This window comes from Cygnus olor, chromosome Z, assembly GCF_009769625.2.
Source record: "Cygnus olor isolate bCygOlo1 chromosome Z, bCygOlo1.pri.v2, whole genome shotgun sequence".
NCBI lineage: Eukaryota > Metazoa > Chordata > Aves > Anseriformes > Anatidae > Cygnus > Cygnus olor.
The window spans coordinates 35,751,061-35,768,239 of NC_049198.1; the positions used below are offsets into that span (position 1 = coordinate 35,751,061).

General features: G+C 42.1%; 1 protein-coding gene across 1 annotated transcript in view; it reads right to left on the minus strand.

The window, feature by feature from the left end:
- Positions 1 to 3,424: 3,424 nt before the first annotated feature.
- SAXO1 (stabilizer of axonemal microtubules 1) overlaps positions 3,425 to 17,179 on the minus strand; it is a 55,929-nt gene continuing 42,174 nt past the window's right edge. Inside the window, exons 3-5 of the mRNA XM_040540112.1 lie at positions 11,653 to 11,832; positions 8,656 to 8,858; positions 3,425 to 4,559 (exon numbers count right to left, since the gene is read on the minus strand). Coding sequence (XP_040396046.1) covers positions 3,613 to 4,559; positions 8,656 to 8,858; positions 11,653 to 11,832 — 1,330 coding nt within the window. The 3' untranslated portion in view covers positions 3,425 to 3,612. The remainder of the gene's footprint in view (positions 4,560 to 8,655; positions 8,859 to 11,652; positions 11,833 to 17,179) is intronic.

The window sequence follows — 17,179 nt, forward strand, 5'->3', positions numbered from 1 at the left end:
ACCAGAAAGATCACACCAGACAGGCTGTGAACAGCCAGCTCTCCAAGTGAGGATCAGGGCAGGTTTCTTTTCTTTTAAGGAAATGTTTAATTGTTGGGCTGAGGAGTAATTTGAGTTGGGCAGCATGGAGAGTTCCCCCACTTTTCAACAGGCTGGGTTTCTTTGTTTGGTTGGTTGGTTGGTTTGGTTTGGTTTGGTTTTTTAAGCATAAATTATTGGTTTAAATAAATAGTCCATGAGGTTGGTGGATGCTTGTTAAAACACTTCACCTCCTGAAACACTGATGGAGTCAGTTTTCAACTAATAGCATACAATCTAGTGATTTTATTACCAAAAAAAAAAAAAAAAAAAAAAAGAAAAAATCTCACTGCTAACCCACTACATACAAATCCCAGCAAACGAAATACAGCTGTGCACTGGCAGGATCCCACAGGCACTTTTCTTCTTCAGCAGAGAGCAAAGCAGAGCATGGGCCTGCAGGCCGGGCAAAGCAGCTCCCTCAAGCCGACGTGGTGGCGTTTGGCCTTGCTGTTCAGGCCCTCCTCTGGTGCCTTGCTGAGGACAGCTCTCCGAGCCAGCAAACACAGCACTGGTGAGCTGGAGAAAGCCAGGAATGTAAAGACAAACACACTGTTGCCTCTCTAATAGTTACCCTTTTCCATCCATGCTGAATGCAGGCTAAAACATCTGTGGGACAGATACTCAGCCAGATGGAGAAGTGAAAATCAGGTTGCTCCAAAGCAACAGTTCCCCTCAAAAACAAGGAGAACAGCATAAGCCATCAAATTACTGTTTCCTGTGTGGGAAAGAGGCAGAGAATGGGGAGAAAGTGGGATTTGTAACAGGATCAGCCAAAAGCAAAGTCTGCTGATGGTACCTCAGAAAATTCTCTATGGTAGTTTTGCGTCGCAGTGAGCCCGCTCCGAAGTTCTCTGCCCAAATGGCTCTTTCCGGCTTAGACAGCATGGCTCCCTCAGGTAAGTTCTCTCCATGCCTCAGGAAGGTCATTTTTTTCCTTTCACAATGGAAACACATTAAGACCGGCTGCCTCCTATCTCTGGAGTACCATGCCCACGATCAATATTGCTTTTCTCTGTGCTATGAACATCCTCAGTCCTTGCTGAAGCATACCATTTATCTTTTGGCACTTTCTTCATAATTCTGAAATGTATGGGACACTGACAACTCATGTTCTGCCTCTGGCAATCTGTATAGCACTGGGTGAAGTCCTTCTCAGAGGTTATAAATGCATGGTGGTGTACTTCCATAGCCAGTACAACCAAGCTAAGCCTGGCCTCCCAGAGCCAGGTATTTCTTCCTGCACCGACCTCCTGCACCAACACTGGTAATTGTGCAACTGTGTGATGCATTGGTTCAGGAAAATTAATTAAATAAATATTAACCCCATTAAAACACTGGCTTGCTCTCAGCCAGGACGATCTCCTGGTCATGCACTCAGACAGTGCTAATGTTGCGAGAATAAGAGAGAGCAGGGGAAATATGCAACTGGATGTGAAACTGTAGCAGCCCAACCTTTAATCAGCTTTAATTTCTGTGGAACCACATCTTTCATCACTCAAGCGAACTCGTTTTGTTCCTCAGTGTTATCACATGATGGTTTTAATAAGTTTCTTATACACTTCAGCTACAAGTCAGAAAAAAAAAAAAAAGGGAAGTCTTGGAATTAAGTCAGTCCTGTCTACGTGACACTGCATTGAACTGGTGCACTATTTGCAAAATCAAGAATTCTGTTATTATGGTTCAAATTCCAGATATTACTGATGCTAAGTAACATATTACATTTCTGTTCATTTTGATAAGATTAGCTTCCACCCAGGGGAAAAACAAAAATAAATAAATAAATAAATAAATAAATAAATAAATAAGAACTGTGATAGACAAGACTCTCCTAGCTCCAGTCTCAAATCAAGGAGTTGAAAGAACAGTCAAGGAGCTTTCAGGCATAAAAGATCAATCTCTTTTGCAGTCACAGGCCTATCTGTTTCTTTTGGATAAACTTTGTTTCAGAACAGACAGAATTCAGGTTGATGAATGAAATCAGAAAAATTAGTGAATAAAGAGAGATAGGGAAGACAAAATATTTTCCTGTCAAAGCCTTACATTAAAGACAGGAAGGTTCAAGGCAGCTGCCAAGGCAGCAGAAGCTGAAAGAAATATGGAACATACCCTAGGTAATGACCTCAGTACAGGTGAGTGAATATTTTTTCAGAATCCTGAATTTCTGAAGGCCGTGTTTCTCTATCAGTGACTATGTAGCTTGGCCCCTTTTTATAGTGTAACTGGCAGAGATGTGCCTAGTTGCCCCTGTTGCAATCCCACAAGTTTTCATTGAACAAGCGCATATATTTAGAAAAAGCCTCCAGGACTGATTTAAAGACTTCAGGTGATGCAGAACCACTGTGTACCCTGGGTAATTGCTCCAGTGGCTTCCCACCCTCAGTGTTAAACATTCACATTCCTAGATGGAATTTGTTTGGCTTTAGCTTGCAAGCATTCATGGAAGACTTATATCCCAAAGGGTTTCAAAGCTTTTCAGAAGTTTTAAAATACATTTATACAGAAAACTGTCTTCCATTCCTCTCTAAATACAAACTCATTGAGTGGCAAAAGACGTGCCTTTTCTCCAGCATGCAACAATTTTCCCTAGCTCTTGAGCTAATGACTCAGAATACAGCCAGAGCTGGCTGGAGTAAGAGGGAAAAAGATTTAGGAAGGTAGATTGCACTAAAACCAGTAAGATTCATAGTGCTAATGTAACATTTGTAAGCCTAGGGAACGGCACCCGGGATGTGGAAAAGGAAAATTTCTGATCAGGAGTTTAACCTTGACCTTCTCCAAAAGATAATACAACTGCAGCTGCTGGCTGAACTGTGACAACATATGGCAATTTTATTCCTGTTACACTCACGGCACCCTCACTGCATCCTTCAGCAAAGAGCTCCTGACACCTATTCTAAGACTGAGCCAGGCTACCTTGCAAGTTGTAGGCTAAGGTGGTGTCTTTGGAATGACAACCTCATATCCAATAGCCTAGCTCTGGGCAGCATGGTGACACAATGAAGGTGCCACCTCCTGTAATCTTTATGTGATAGTTGTACCTGGCACTATGTCTTTTTGATGGAAGTGAAGATCACAGCCAGGTCTCAAACCCTGTTGTCCAGCTGTTATTTTCAGCTGTGAGTCCACAGCATGTAATTAAGCTGAAGAGGTGGTTATACCGCTGTCATCATGGAAGTGGCTGAACCCCTGTTAAAATAGCATATACCACTGTGAGATCTCTCTCTTAGTATCTCATGAGAGGGTTATCTCTCTCAATTAAAGAGCAGAAGGTAGGTGGGAACAAGAAAATAAAAATATAGAGAAACAAGGATTCAAACGTCTTGTCCTTGGGTCTTATGTTTTTTATTTATACAATTGGTCCAGAAAAAAACAATATTTGGGTACTAATTTTAAATTTTTTCCAAATATAAAATTAATGATTGGTTTTAAAGAAGGTTACCAAAAAAATCAAGCTGTCATTTTTAGCTCATTGAGGCCCTGCTCTTTGAATCCGTTCCCAAGAAGGCTACTTCCAGTCTCTTTTCTTCAGTGTCAACCTTTCCAGCATTCACCTTCAGAAGCGGGGATATAGAGTTTGTGACCATCAGCATTGGTTCCCTCAAAGATGTATCCCGGTGGGTCTTTGTAAGAAGCCAAGCATTTAACAATGCCCTTTGGTGTGTAGCTGGTAGCGTAGATGGTTTTAGCATCTAGCAGAGTGTGATGCCTAGGGCCTGACCAGGCAGGTTTGTAGCTCTTCGTAATTGTGAGAGGATGAGGCAGATAATGGGTCTGAAAGGTGCTCAAGCAATCCATTGGTTCGTCTGGAAAAGTCAGCTCTGGGGCATGAGTGATAGGCTTTACCCTCTTGCACGCCCAGGGCTTATAGTCTTCCTTCATTGTAGAAGAGCTATCAAATGGCTCAGTGTTTTTCTTAAGCTGGGCCAGAGATCGGCACATCTTGGCTGGCTTGCCATTTAGCTGCTTGTAGTGTAACTGAGTAGTGGTTTGAAGGTCCATTTTCTCTACCGGAGGTATATATTCAACGGGTTTTTTGGTGAATATAGGATGAAGTGGCCAAGCTTGGTATTTTTGCTGAAACTCAGTCGTAGAGGAAAATGGACAGTCATGGAGAGGCTTTGGCTGATATGGCTTTGCCAGCTTGGCTGGCTTAGCAGGCACCCCCTTGTAAGAAACTTTGTGAGTAGTGAGACCATCAAATGGGACTTCACTGGGCTTGTATTTCTCATACGGATGGATGTAACGTTTCTCCAGAGGGTGTGGCACGTAATTCACTCTGTAATTTGTCATATTCTCAAAGGGATCCTTGCTTTTCTGATTCAGATTCAGAGGTTTGCAGCTTTGAGTGGCAACCGGTCCCCTGTAGAGATAGTCATCTTGGACAACAGTTCTGTGGTCAAATTTTGCTTCTGATGGATGATACCCATCATCTGGTCTGATCATCTCTGTCTTTGGTTCATTCCACAGCACATAGTCATCTGAAACGTAAGAGGAATCCTATCTAAGTGTTCAGCTATAACAAGTATTTGCTGGTGTAACGTTGACAAATCCTGTTGGAAACCTATTGAAAGAGTCACAGTAGAAAACGCTGTACAACAGTGTGCTAACCCCTGGAAATATATAGCATCTACACAGAGGAGACAGCAAGTTTCATGAAAATAATGCTGTGCCCACGCCCTGCCTACAGAGATGTGAAATGCAATCTCAGAAAATCAGATAACATTCTAAGTCTTGCAGAAACATTTTCTGCAGGTAACTTGGTGAGTGCTGTCCTCATGCTCAGTCAACCTGAAATCACAAACATGGAGTATCATGGCAAGGGCTTTGAACGCTTTCCTTTAACTTTCTGCAGCTATGTTGTGGCTCGTCCAGAGCACAGACAGGTTATGCCTTTGCCTGCAGGAGGCCATAGAGTTGTCCCACCCAGTATCACCGGGTCAAGGAAAACCAGATGTCCACCACTCCACCCTGAAGGCCAAGCTGCAGAGCTGTCTTTCTTCTTCGCACCTTCTCATCTGAGGATGACCTGATTTCTTAAATGCACAGATGTGATGCTCCCTGCTGTTGTCTGAGTTCAGAGTTTTGCAGCTGATCTTAGTGTCAGCAAGCTGTGCTGTGTGGAAGTTCCTCCGCTCTTGGCCTTTCTCTGTATGGCACTCCTGCTCTCAGTACAAGCAGGAACCAAGAAGGAGCTTATCTCTCCATCTCCAATTCTCTGTTACTAGCAAAACTGTTAGAATTTGCAGGCCACATCTGCACTGATCTGAAGGATTGTGTCATATCACAGAGAGGGTTCCTACTCTAGAAATCTTGCTATCTAAATTGACAACTAAGAAAATTTCTAGGAGATGTTTTAGGGACACCAATATCTTCCTTCTTCATCAGGATACCAGGCAGAGCGAGGCAGTGAGACTTAAAAGATTTGCACTCATTCACACTAGAAATCTATTGCAAAGCTGCCTAGCTCTCAGACCCATGCAGCAGCCACAAGCCCTTCTTTTTTCCTCCCTAGTAATCTTGTGCAACTTCCCCTAGAGAGCATTATGGTTACTGGTAGGAAGTTGGAATGAAATAGTCTTGGAGCTAACCCAAGTCTCTTTTTTTTTTTTTTTTTTTCCCCAGTTTTCCCTCCTTTCAAACCACATTGAGAGTCATGAGGCAAATAAGCTTCCAGCTGACTCTGCACAGGAAGGAAGTCTGGATTTCAAAGTACTAGAGAGTAAATGATGCAATTAGGTATCAGGATATTCAAACTCTCCAATCCAAACAGAGTTATTCCTCCTGAATAGCAGCAGCCACAGTACTGCACAAACACAATTACACAAAGGATGTGTTCATTACAATGTGAAGTTTACCAAAAACAAAGTCTTTTTTTTTTTTTTTTTCCCCAATTAGATGTCCATTTAAAGTCCTTCTGGTTTAAATCAAGCTGCTCTGCTTTGCCACAGGAGAGCAAGGAGCAGCCACAGGCGCCGTGCTGCTCCCAGCCAGCAGCCTGGCCCCACTGCAGGGCACACATGGCTGCAGGGATGCCTGTGCAAGGCAGCAGAAAGGGAGATGAGGCCTGCAGCACAGGGGATTTCCTGCATGCCACATCCAAAATCCTTCCCCCATGGAAGCCCATGGAAAGTCTCCCCAGTCTGGTGGAGACAGGCATTTGAGTCCACAGGAAAAGGCCTGGTCCAATGGAAATGTGTGCACTTGGGTGCAGGGCTGCCCTCATGCAGCTAATTAGTGCAGAGAGCTATGACCATGGTGGTGTGTGCCAGCATAGATACTCATCTGCTGCTGTTGGTGCCACTGAAGTCCAGGCTCCATGCTCTGCTAGCCCAAGGAGTGTTCAAGCTCATGTTTCTGCTGGGGCAATAAGAGACAACCAGGCACTGCCCCTCTGGTGGGATCCTCACCTCGAGCCTCTGCCCAGGGCATATCATTGTCCTGGAGAGATGGTCCAGCAGGGTGAACCAAGAGCATATACAAACGTGTGACATTACAGGGGATGTATTAATACACTGATAAAAAATGACTGCTGATGAGACTCGGCCCATCTCTGCACAAGGGCTGGTTCAGAGATCTGACAGTTCAGGTGCCAGTCAAGAGCTACCAAAATCCTTTTAGGTTCCCCCATCATCCTTGCTGGAAAATATACAGTGCGTTTTGGATGTAAGCACAGCTTTTGCAAAATATTCAAAATATGACAAGCTAGCCCATCTGTCTTCGATTTTAAAAATTTACAAGCTCTACACATTCAGAGACCTCATAGGCATTATGAATTTATGTTACTTAGTGTAAGCCAGCAGTGCTACTACTCCTTCAAAATATGTTACAATTTTATTGTAACTCTAATTCTTCTCCCATAGATATTAATAGTTTCCCTTGTAGCACAATCTTGAAAACATTAGGGGGTACAGGAGGGAGTAGAGGATATGAACCATATGTTATTGGAGGGTTACACACATCCCACTACAAGTGAGACAACACTAAAATTAGATTACATACCTGCAAATGAATAGAAACAGCCATGCGTGTAGCTGAGAATAAATAAGAATCTTGAAACCTCAAGTTGCAAAGTCATCTGACATTAATTGTGATATGCAATATCAACATCTTAAACCTACAATGTTATTTGACCTGTGGTGCGTGTAGTGGGAAGAAATAGGACAATACAGTAGGAAAGGCAGTTTAATAACAAAGCAGCACTTGTACGTGTTTTATATGCTGCTTAAATATTTGAATTACAATAATTAATGGAATAGCATGTTACAAAATTTCATACTTGGAGTGTTGATAAGTAAAACGTAGGAGTGCTTAGAGAATAGCACAATGAAAACTGTTTTTGTGAACCTGGGCCTTTAAAAGTGAACAAATTCAGTATGCAATTTGATCTTTCAGGTGGTTTGGATGAAGATTTCTATTTGCAGTGTTCTCTGAAATACTGAAAATTATAACCAAATGTATATATGCTACATTTTATTAGAGTTCTGGAGTAACAGTTAAGGAATTGACCTAAATATTGATAAAAAACAAAGATATCTGTATCTGAACATCTGGTTCAGATACAGAGTAGTTACGGATATATAAATACAGAAGGAAAGATCCTCTGCTTGTGCAAAGCAACCTTCCGTTGTTGCACACAGTGAGGTTATCCCAATGAATACCATCTGGTTACATAGCCTATGCAAAACAAAGTGTTCAAAATTGTGTATATGTGGGTATTTTGCACTGTGGGTCATAGTCTTCACAAGGCAAGTCATTCTAAACGGACAGTATTTCCCGTATCCTGAATGTAAAAATTCCAGTTCCTGCCATTGCAAATACACAGCTGTATTTAAGTCCAACTTGCAGTCATTTCAGCTGGGTACTCTTAACACTGCGTTCACATACCTTTTGTTTCCTTACTTCCTTTATCATTTTGAGTTTTAAGAAAAATTTTTTTCTGTACAATTGGACAAATCTCAATGCCAGCACCAATCAAAAGCTTTCATATTTGTAAAGCACAATAAAAATAAGTCATTAAAAAATATTGTAAGAAATACAACAATACTAGCTATCTACCTAGCACCATTATGCAGCTGTGCAAAAGTGAGGCAACTCTAATTTTCTCTTTATGTCTTTCTACCAAAACCAATAGTTACTGTGACAGTGTAACTGAAAGCTTTCTTCCAGTGCATGCAGACAGAGAAGTAATGCTGGTGGAAAGGAAGGAACATGGTCCCACGAAGCCAAACCACCTACACCAACTTACTGCTACTTAAAAAATGAAGGCATAGTTAGGTGCACAGTTCACATGTTTTACCAGGAGGAGAGCTTGAGTGCTTTGGACATTTGCATGGAATTTCTGGATGTCCATAATTCTCTTACGTCTCTCGTATATCCACATATTAACTCTGCAGCACACACAAAACTGGTCCCAAGCTTCATGACCTGCTCAGACCTACTGAATTCTGCACATTTTAGATGTGTCTGATCCACTGACTGTGTGTGCCAACCATGCAGTACACCAAGAGTATAGTCAGTATAGCCTAAAGGTAATACTGCTGGAATAGTCCTGAAATGAGAACCAAGGGCACATACCTTTGTAAGTGGATTTTGTGTCCATCTTGGCACCAGAGATGTCTCTCGTCTCACGGGGGAGGCAAGGAAGTACTTGACAGATAGGGTGGGGGTTATAATCTTGTCTATAAATGGAGGTCAAATCCATGCTTTCATCACTCTTGACATGTTTTTCAGGTTCTTTAAGTTTCAGTGGCAACACTTCATGAGCTATGTAATCTCTCCTGTGAATAATAATTTCATTATGTCTTTTGTCTAAAGGACAAAATTATGCTCCTTCTGGACATACGCAGAAATTATTACTTCCCCTTACCTTCACAACCTAAGCAAGTTTGGATAGGATACAAGCATTTATGAAACACACTAGCCCTTCACTTTTGGAAATCCAGATTCTGAAAAAGGACCTTAGGCAGCTCTGGACAAACTCGGGCAGGACAGATTGCCCCTTGTCTCCACCCAGCAAGGTTAATGGCCTTCCTCAAAGCTATGTCTGTTATCCAGGAAAGTTATACCAGAAGACGTAACTTCTTTTATAAAGCCCAATAATTACAGCAGGCTATCTAGGCATGACAGAGGGAACAGCCTTCCCAGACAATGCATTGCACAGCCGTTTAGCCCCGGATGGAGAGAGAACAAAACATTTTTCCTGCTAGACACCAACTGAGGAATGAAACATCAGTATGGTCAGACAGGCAGCTTTTTCTCATGTACCATTGTAAAACAACTATGTTAAGATACTGGGGTAGTGTTACATAACAAAACATCACAGAAACAAGATGGAGAAGAAAATTACATCACCGTCTGACATTCACTGACCTGAACCTATGTCACCACACACATCCTCTTGTATAGGACAGACAGTCTGCTGCCTGGCACCAGAGAATTCAGTTTATAGTGTCAGAATAATATTTCAGTGGTATGCCGATTTCTTTACACCTTTGGCAGTTGGGCAGGAGAAACGGTCAGTACTGGAGCTATTCTAATATTAACATTACATTTTCTGAGGCTCTGAATTTAACGTATTAGTCACATAATTTAGGAAATAAACAAGATTCTCAAAAGACTATGTGGCAGAGGGAAGGAACATTCACACTGCAGATTTTTAAGTATAGGGGTAAAAACAGAAATGCAAAAGTAAATAATTCCAAGGGCATCTAGAATTCCTTATGCAGATGTCACGCAAGTTGTAGCCACTTGGTATCCTTTTTTAAGGGGCCAAGAGAAGGCAAGCAACAATAAAATAGGCATGCAGCAGCCTCAGTAGCAGGGAGGGTTCAATAACAGAGATGATCTTTCCCAAGCCACTCACAGAGCACAATAAAACCCAATTTTGAAGCAGCTGAGCCTGTACCAGGGGCATGTAACTGATCACAGGCAGGTGATTCTTCACCAGTGTGATCAAGCATTTCTTGGCAGCAAGAGCACTTTCTCTCACTCTGTCCATTGCATTGCAACAGAACCTGCAGTGGAGACAACAGCGGACAGATTGACGGGCTGGTAAGTCAGTGGCAACCTGCATCCAAGACACTGTGAAAAATGGTACTGCCTACAACTCCTGAACTTTGTCCAGGAGGCTTATTGCTTCCCTGCAACATCTGACGCTCAGCAGAGGGTTCACTGCATCAATTCACTCTGCCTGAGAGGAGTTTAATCACACAGAAGTAGAGATCCTAGCAGAAGTCTAACATATGGTGACACCTTTACACTAGGCCTTGGCACTTTCCAGGTGGATGTCTTTTCTTGTGAGTGCTGCCCAGAGGACAGCAAGATTTGCAATCCAATGGCTAGCAGCTCAAGCTCTGTATTCTGCTCTTACAAGGGTAGGTGAGTTTTAGTTGTTTGATAAAGTGCACACTCTGAAGAAACAAGTAGAATTAGTTTCTTCTTTTCAGAAACTTTTCACTAAACTTCAGGAGTAATAGTTATTATAGGAATCACCATCCTTGTCCAAGCAAGGGTAGTTTTTCTGGTTGACCAAGAAGTTTCTAGGACTCCTTGACAGAACCCACATAGTGGCTGCACCTCCTTACTGTCCTTAAGAGGACACAAATGAGCCCAGGATTTATGGGCAGACACATGGACATCTAGCTGCTTCGGCTCTAGGTGGGAGGCACACATAGAAGTGATGTGTGAGGATGTCTCATCAAAGCCCTCTCAGTCCCTGCTGAAACCTTTAACATAGAGAGAGGCATCCCTACTATGAGTGAAAGTCAGGCATTTTGGCCTTCAATGGCAGCATTTGTGTTTTAGTTTGACAACACTTAAAAAGGCATAGAGAGGGGAAGGAGTTCATAAAGCTTGTCAGGATAAGGACATACAGATGGTGTTAAGAGTTTATTAATAGCCATTGGCATCTCCTTGGTCTCTTACTCAGCTCAGCAAAGGCAAGTGTGAGGTTGTTTGTGACTGTGCATCTGAGCACAAAGAAAGCAAATATCAGGCAACAGTGCAAGCGTGAGGATTTCTGCTGAACACCAGCACTAGGCTGCAGCATAGCCGAGAAGAAAGACTGCCCAGCACTACACAGGGACTACCCTGAGGAGCACACCCACAACCCCCTTCCAGTCATCAAGCTTTACCATATTCATACCTCCTCACAAACCAGTCACTCGTGTTACAGTGTACAAAGTGCCACACAAAGCACAGAACAAAACAAAAATAATCCCCAAATATCATCCGTAGTTTCCCAGGCAATATTTCAGCTTCTTTCCCAGAAGCCTTCCCGAAACAGGAAGCGAGCAAACACCAGGGCCATAACCGTGCTGCTGTGGCCTGTGTTTTCTTCAATCAGATCACATCTCAGCCTCCTGGAAGTACAAGAAAAATAACTGCTTCCCTCCACTGCAACAACTGGCCTCAGACATCCATCACTCCTCACCAGTGCTTGTACAACCCCAGAGTTGTTTTCTTCAGGTTCCCCTTGTGGAAAGCAATCATTTTTTGTTTTTTCTATTGCCCATCTCTAAAACACACATTCTCTAAAACACAACCCTCATTCTCATTCACTCCTTTTCGTACTTTGCAGTTGAGATGCCTTCCATGGGTATCTGTGCCATCTTGTACTCATCCTTTGGTTTGAATGAGTCTCTGGGAAGTGTGCAGGGATAAAGGGGGTATTTCTCCATGTACTCCGATAGCACACATGGCTTCTCGCTCTTGTCATAGGGCCTGATGGGCAGATGTGGACAATGGTGACATCTGCAAGGGAAAAAAATAACAGGGGATTTAGTGCCTCACAGGTCATTTTAGATAGCTGACTGAAAATACCTTCTATAACCTGGCTGCAGGGTACAACTATAAAACAGTGGATAAGTGAGCATTGCAATGAATGCTATAGCTTTGATTATACCAAGTCCAAAATCACACCCTGCACGAAGAATGGGTTGTTTCTGTCTTATTCCATAGCCTGCAGTCACAAAAAGTCAGCAAAGCCAACAAAAACAGCCTAAGAAAAACATGTTCACCTGGATGAAGAAAATAAAAAATATAATCTGAAATACAGTCAAGTACTCCATATTGTACTGGACTGGAAACTCCATTTAATGTTCCTTTTGTTCCATTTCTCATTAATTTATTGTCCTACTTTGCACACTTACTGAGCTCACTTGAGTAGATAAGTGACAGTTTGGGAGTCTCTATTCACTCCTCCATGCACTCATACTTGGACAGCAGTGCTCTGGCTTTAAATGGCACACATGCAGGAAAATAGAGACATGAACCATAATGATCTTGATGTCCTCCTGCCATAACTAGCTGCACTTGTTCTGAGATCAGCAGGAACAATACCAAGGAAGTATCTCCTATGAAAGTCTGAGCATACATGCTGAGAGCAGATGTTTGTACCTTGATAAACAAATAGACACCTCCTATGATCAGGCTCCTGAAAACTTACAGAACAGCTCTAAAGATGAAAATAATGATGTGAATAATTTCATCACATTTTTGCTATTTGCTGTTCTTTCAGTACTTCACAGAATCCTTCCTTTTCTGAAAAAGCCACTTCTGTAGTAAGCCAGAGCCTTCAGATTAAAGTAGTTCCATCAGCTCCCGTAGATCAACAATGTGATGCACCGGCACAGGCCTTGCTGCTGGTGAGCGGGCACATCTGCAAGGAGAAGCTATACTGCGGCACATTTAAGGTGTCAGGGTGGGGGAATGAAGGCTGCCATGTGAACAAGAGAATCAACAGACGGGTGAACAGAACAATCCACCCTTTGGCTCTAGCGGAGATTTTCTGGAGGACAGCACCTAAAATGTGGAAAACATAATTTGTTACTTCCCAAAGCAGTTATGTAAGTTGTTGACTGCTGGTGCTGACTTTGAAGGCATCACTGTTTCTGCCAGCTGAAGCTTCTAAAACCTCTACATCACTGTAAGTATATTAGTTCTGGAGATAGTCTCATATGAAGCCAGGTGACCACTCCTAAAGCTGTGGTGCTTTCCAGTCTGTTTTCACTTATATAGCTGTATACACTAGACGTCACTGTATGCTCTCCCAGGAAAGGGTCAATTTCTACTGCTACTTGCAGTGGCACATAGAAGTACCATAACTCCTAGAGATCAGTGAAGCTACCCTGGAGTGACTTTTTCAAAACAACAAAAAACATGGCATCCTCCTACCTATCTATGGATTTGAGTCAATACAGGTCTATTGACATGGTAAACAATAAATTTCTCAATATGGAACCCTGAGGTAAAGTTACTTCTGAAGCTAAAAATTCTTAAAATTAGTGTTGATTAATATATGCTTACTCCCTTAAATTATACAAAACAAAATCAAAGTCACATGCATTCTATTTTTTTTCAATGAGAGTAAATCTTAGAAACATGGAAATCGTCTAAAACATATCACACTTATTTCAGGGGCTCACCAAATTTCTTAATTAATATTGCGTCTAAATCCAAAGCAGTTACCTATTTAGAAGTCTGTACTCTGTCTGGGCAACGCATTATTTACCAGGCTGCAGGTGTTTTACCAAAGTTGTGTTACTGAAAGAAATGGTAGGGAAGTGACATTTTTTGTTTTCTTCATGAATGAAAGAGGGCTGTGTATAAAACCAGTTTGTGTTTTTCATTATAGGATTGTTGCTAATTATCTTCAGTGTTTCTTGCATTGTTTTTTATACAAAATCCTTTAGGCCACGCAGAACTGTATAACATTAAAGCTGAGCTACTGTTGCGACTTCTAGCCTAGACATGACAAGGCCAGATTTGTTAAAACTCAGACACTTTTCAGAGACTTTGCAGAGCTGAAACTATGGAGTTATCATTTCTTGAAGCAGATTCAGTATTATTCTCTACCAATCACTACTATTACAGGTGTTCACAAGAGCAAAAATAAGTCCCATTACAGAATCAAGATCTCTCAATGCTGGATGCTTCTCCCACACATAACAACAACACCAACAAAAAGGCAGTCTAGCCATAACCGGGCTCAGTTGTGGCTTCAAGCAAAGGGTGAAACAGAAAGTATTTGTGTATCTGTAGACTGGCAATTAGTGCGACTTAATAGGAGCAAAAAAAGCTTTGAAGGCCCAGCATCCACCATACAGACACCTCAGGGTGGGTTTACCCTAGACGAGCTGTAGTCCAGTGCTCTGCCAGAGGAGCCAGAGATCATCTCTCTTTGTGAAAGGAGCTCAGACAAGGTACTGCAAGACTGCTCCATAATGTGCACCAAAATGAGGACAGTGAGGACTAGCCGATTTTCTGCAGAAACTCACTCCTGACTGGAACTAAAATACCAGCATGGATTATCCAGCACTGGTGACCTCCTTCTTTCCATGCTGTGGCCAGGCCAGAGCAGTGTAAGGAAGGCTTATCCTGTCAAAGACAGACTTTGGATCTCACCATGTGATTTCTTCCCAGAGACATAACAGTTTATGTCCCTTTCTGGTTTGATTTAAACCTGCTGGAGTCAATGTGAACTTTGCTGATTAAGGACTTTAGGAATAAGCCCATGGGACTCACAGTGAGAGGAGGCCTCTGGTTTTATGTCTCATACATCATTCCTGTCAAAGTCAGAGTGTTCCCGTCTGAATGTATGCTTTCCAGTGCTCCATCTAGTCCAGATTTGAGTTATTTATTTGAAAGAGCTTCTATACTTAGCAAAATCACTGTTAAATCAGATGTTGAGCAACCTAGGGTCAGCCAATGTCTGCTTACTCTTGCTTGTCCACATGACCTTCTTGAAATGCACTTTGTGACAAAAACCTTCCAAGCACAAGCTGCACTGACACTTTCTGGCCACACTTGTGGTCTTTTAGCATTCCTATGAATTATTCCTCATCCTCCAAGGGAAAATGATCTGCCTATTCTTTCTGCTTCAAATCTGTTGGCTTCACACTTCCCTTAAGTGCACTTTCTTCCCACTGCTGTCTTAAAAGTCTCTAACACAGCAAGCTAGTCTTAAGCTTGGCTTTGGAATGTGTTGATGAGGCCCTTATGTTAGCTTTTTATGACAGAATTCACTCAAACAGGGTGGGGGAAATAGCTATACCACCTCGTTCACCACAGCCCTGCAGTAGCACTTTGCAAATGAGGAATTAATGACACTTCATTAACATCATCAGGTAGTATCCCATTACAGCTCACCTGCACACACAGAGTGTGCAGGGTGTCTCTTCCAACACTAAGCTCCCAAAGTGTTCCAGAACAGAGCTTCTGTGCAGTCCCCTGCCTGTGTCAGACAGGCTCTCTGCCACAAGCACTTGGTCCTGTATCCTGACAGACGTACACAAGGCAGCGGCCTGTGCCTACCCAGTGGCCCTGTTGGGAGCAGGAGACATGAGGGGTCCTGCAGATCAGCATGGCAAGGGTGGGTAGCCCAGATGCCCCTCCAGAAGACCACACAGTAGTAGGAAGGGAACAACCAGTTTGCTGAACCTATGTTTTCCCCCTTGCAGGCATCTGGTTCTGTGAACACTAGGGGTCTTCTGAAGAGCCCAGGATGGGAAAAAAGGACAGGATCTCCTGCAGGCAGCAGAAGACCTAGTTTGCCAAGCAGTTTGCCTTGTGATGAAGCTAAGCCTACATCAGGGACCAGCAAGATCTGGCGGTGTTTTATACCTCAACTATTCACCCACTCTTCATGTGTACATTTCTCCTTTCTCTGTTTTCAGGCACAAAACAACAGAATGAGATTTTTCAGAGTTAGCTCTAGGGAAAAGCACTTTCCCAAAAATAAACCCCTCACAATTGGGCAGAAATGCAAATCTGAATCTTCTGTCTTCTATTATTTTGCACTAAATTGCAATGTGTGCCCACAGATATTAGATTAACACACGTTCTGTCAGACTACAAGCGAAATATGATCATCGTTGATAACTCACCACCAACATATGATACAATAAAAGCTTCACTTCTGCATCCAAAGAGATATTATTGAAAATATTTTACTGAAGACTAATGTAAATAACAGAGCAAGACTCTTAAATATAAGGAATGGAAGAACACTAGACCTTGCATTTTGCTACACTTTACTACTTCTGGCATGATAAATATTTATAAAAGAACTACATAATTCTCCAGTACTGAATTCACTGTTATGTGGCTGCAGCAAGATGGCACACTAATGTCAGAAGTAAACAGCTGAAGTCATGAATAAATTGTAGGTTACCTTACAGTTGCTATTGTTTTAGTACTGCATTTGTCAAACTGTACCTGATTTTCTAAATGCTGATGAGACCTAGATTTTGACATTTCTTAGGCTTGCCTGCTTAGGTGTTTGTGTTTTTCTTCTTCTTTTCTTTTTTTTTTTCTTTCTTTTTGGCTAATTCTACTCTGAGTTTCACTTGTCCAAACTATTCTTTACTTAATTGGGGTCTATCAAGTTAACCTGGCCAGTATTTGTAATCAAGCATGACAAGGAAATACATAGGTTTTTTAGGCCCACTAAGAATTATGGAAGAACACCAGACTCTTGGGGGGTCGAATGCTGGAGAATTTCCATTTTGAATCATTTAGATTTCTAGTAGCCCAGAAGCAGACAATGATATCTTGAAAGCAAATATTTCCCAACAAGGGAACCTACTCTGCTGAAGTTTTGGACTCATTCTGCAAACATTTTCCATTTGGCACAACTGAGCCTTCTGATTCCATGTAGCCATGTGCTGTCCATATTTCCAACTTAAAATTAGCAGTTATATACACTGTTGTATATGTAAATCAGCACATTAGTATAGAGGACATCAGTGTAGGAAAAAATGTGAGAAAATTCACATTCTGCAGTTTATACATTTGATGTGGAAAGTGACCATAGACCTCTTATTCCCAGGCTACACTCTCAACCACAAAAGCAACAGCTGTCTGAGATTTGGATTTTATGCTTTGTAGATGAATGTAGATAATGTGCTCTGTGTAGTTCACTTAATTCTCAACAGCACCACCGAACACAAACTTTACACCAGTTGACATCAGCTCTCATCAGAAGGCACTGTCTCTGAAGAAAAAAGAAACTACTGCATGTCAACATGTCCTGCTAGTCCACAATGAGAAAGCCAAGAATTCAAAACAGCGTTGGTAATAATTCACACTTGCTCAGCAA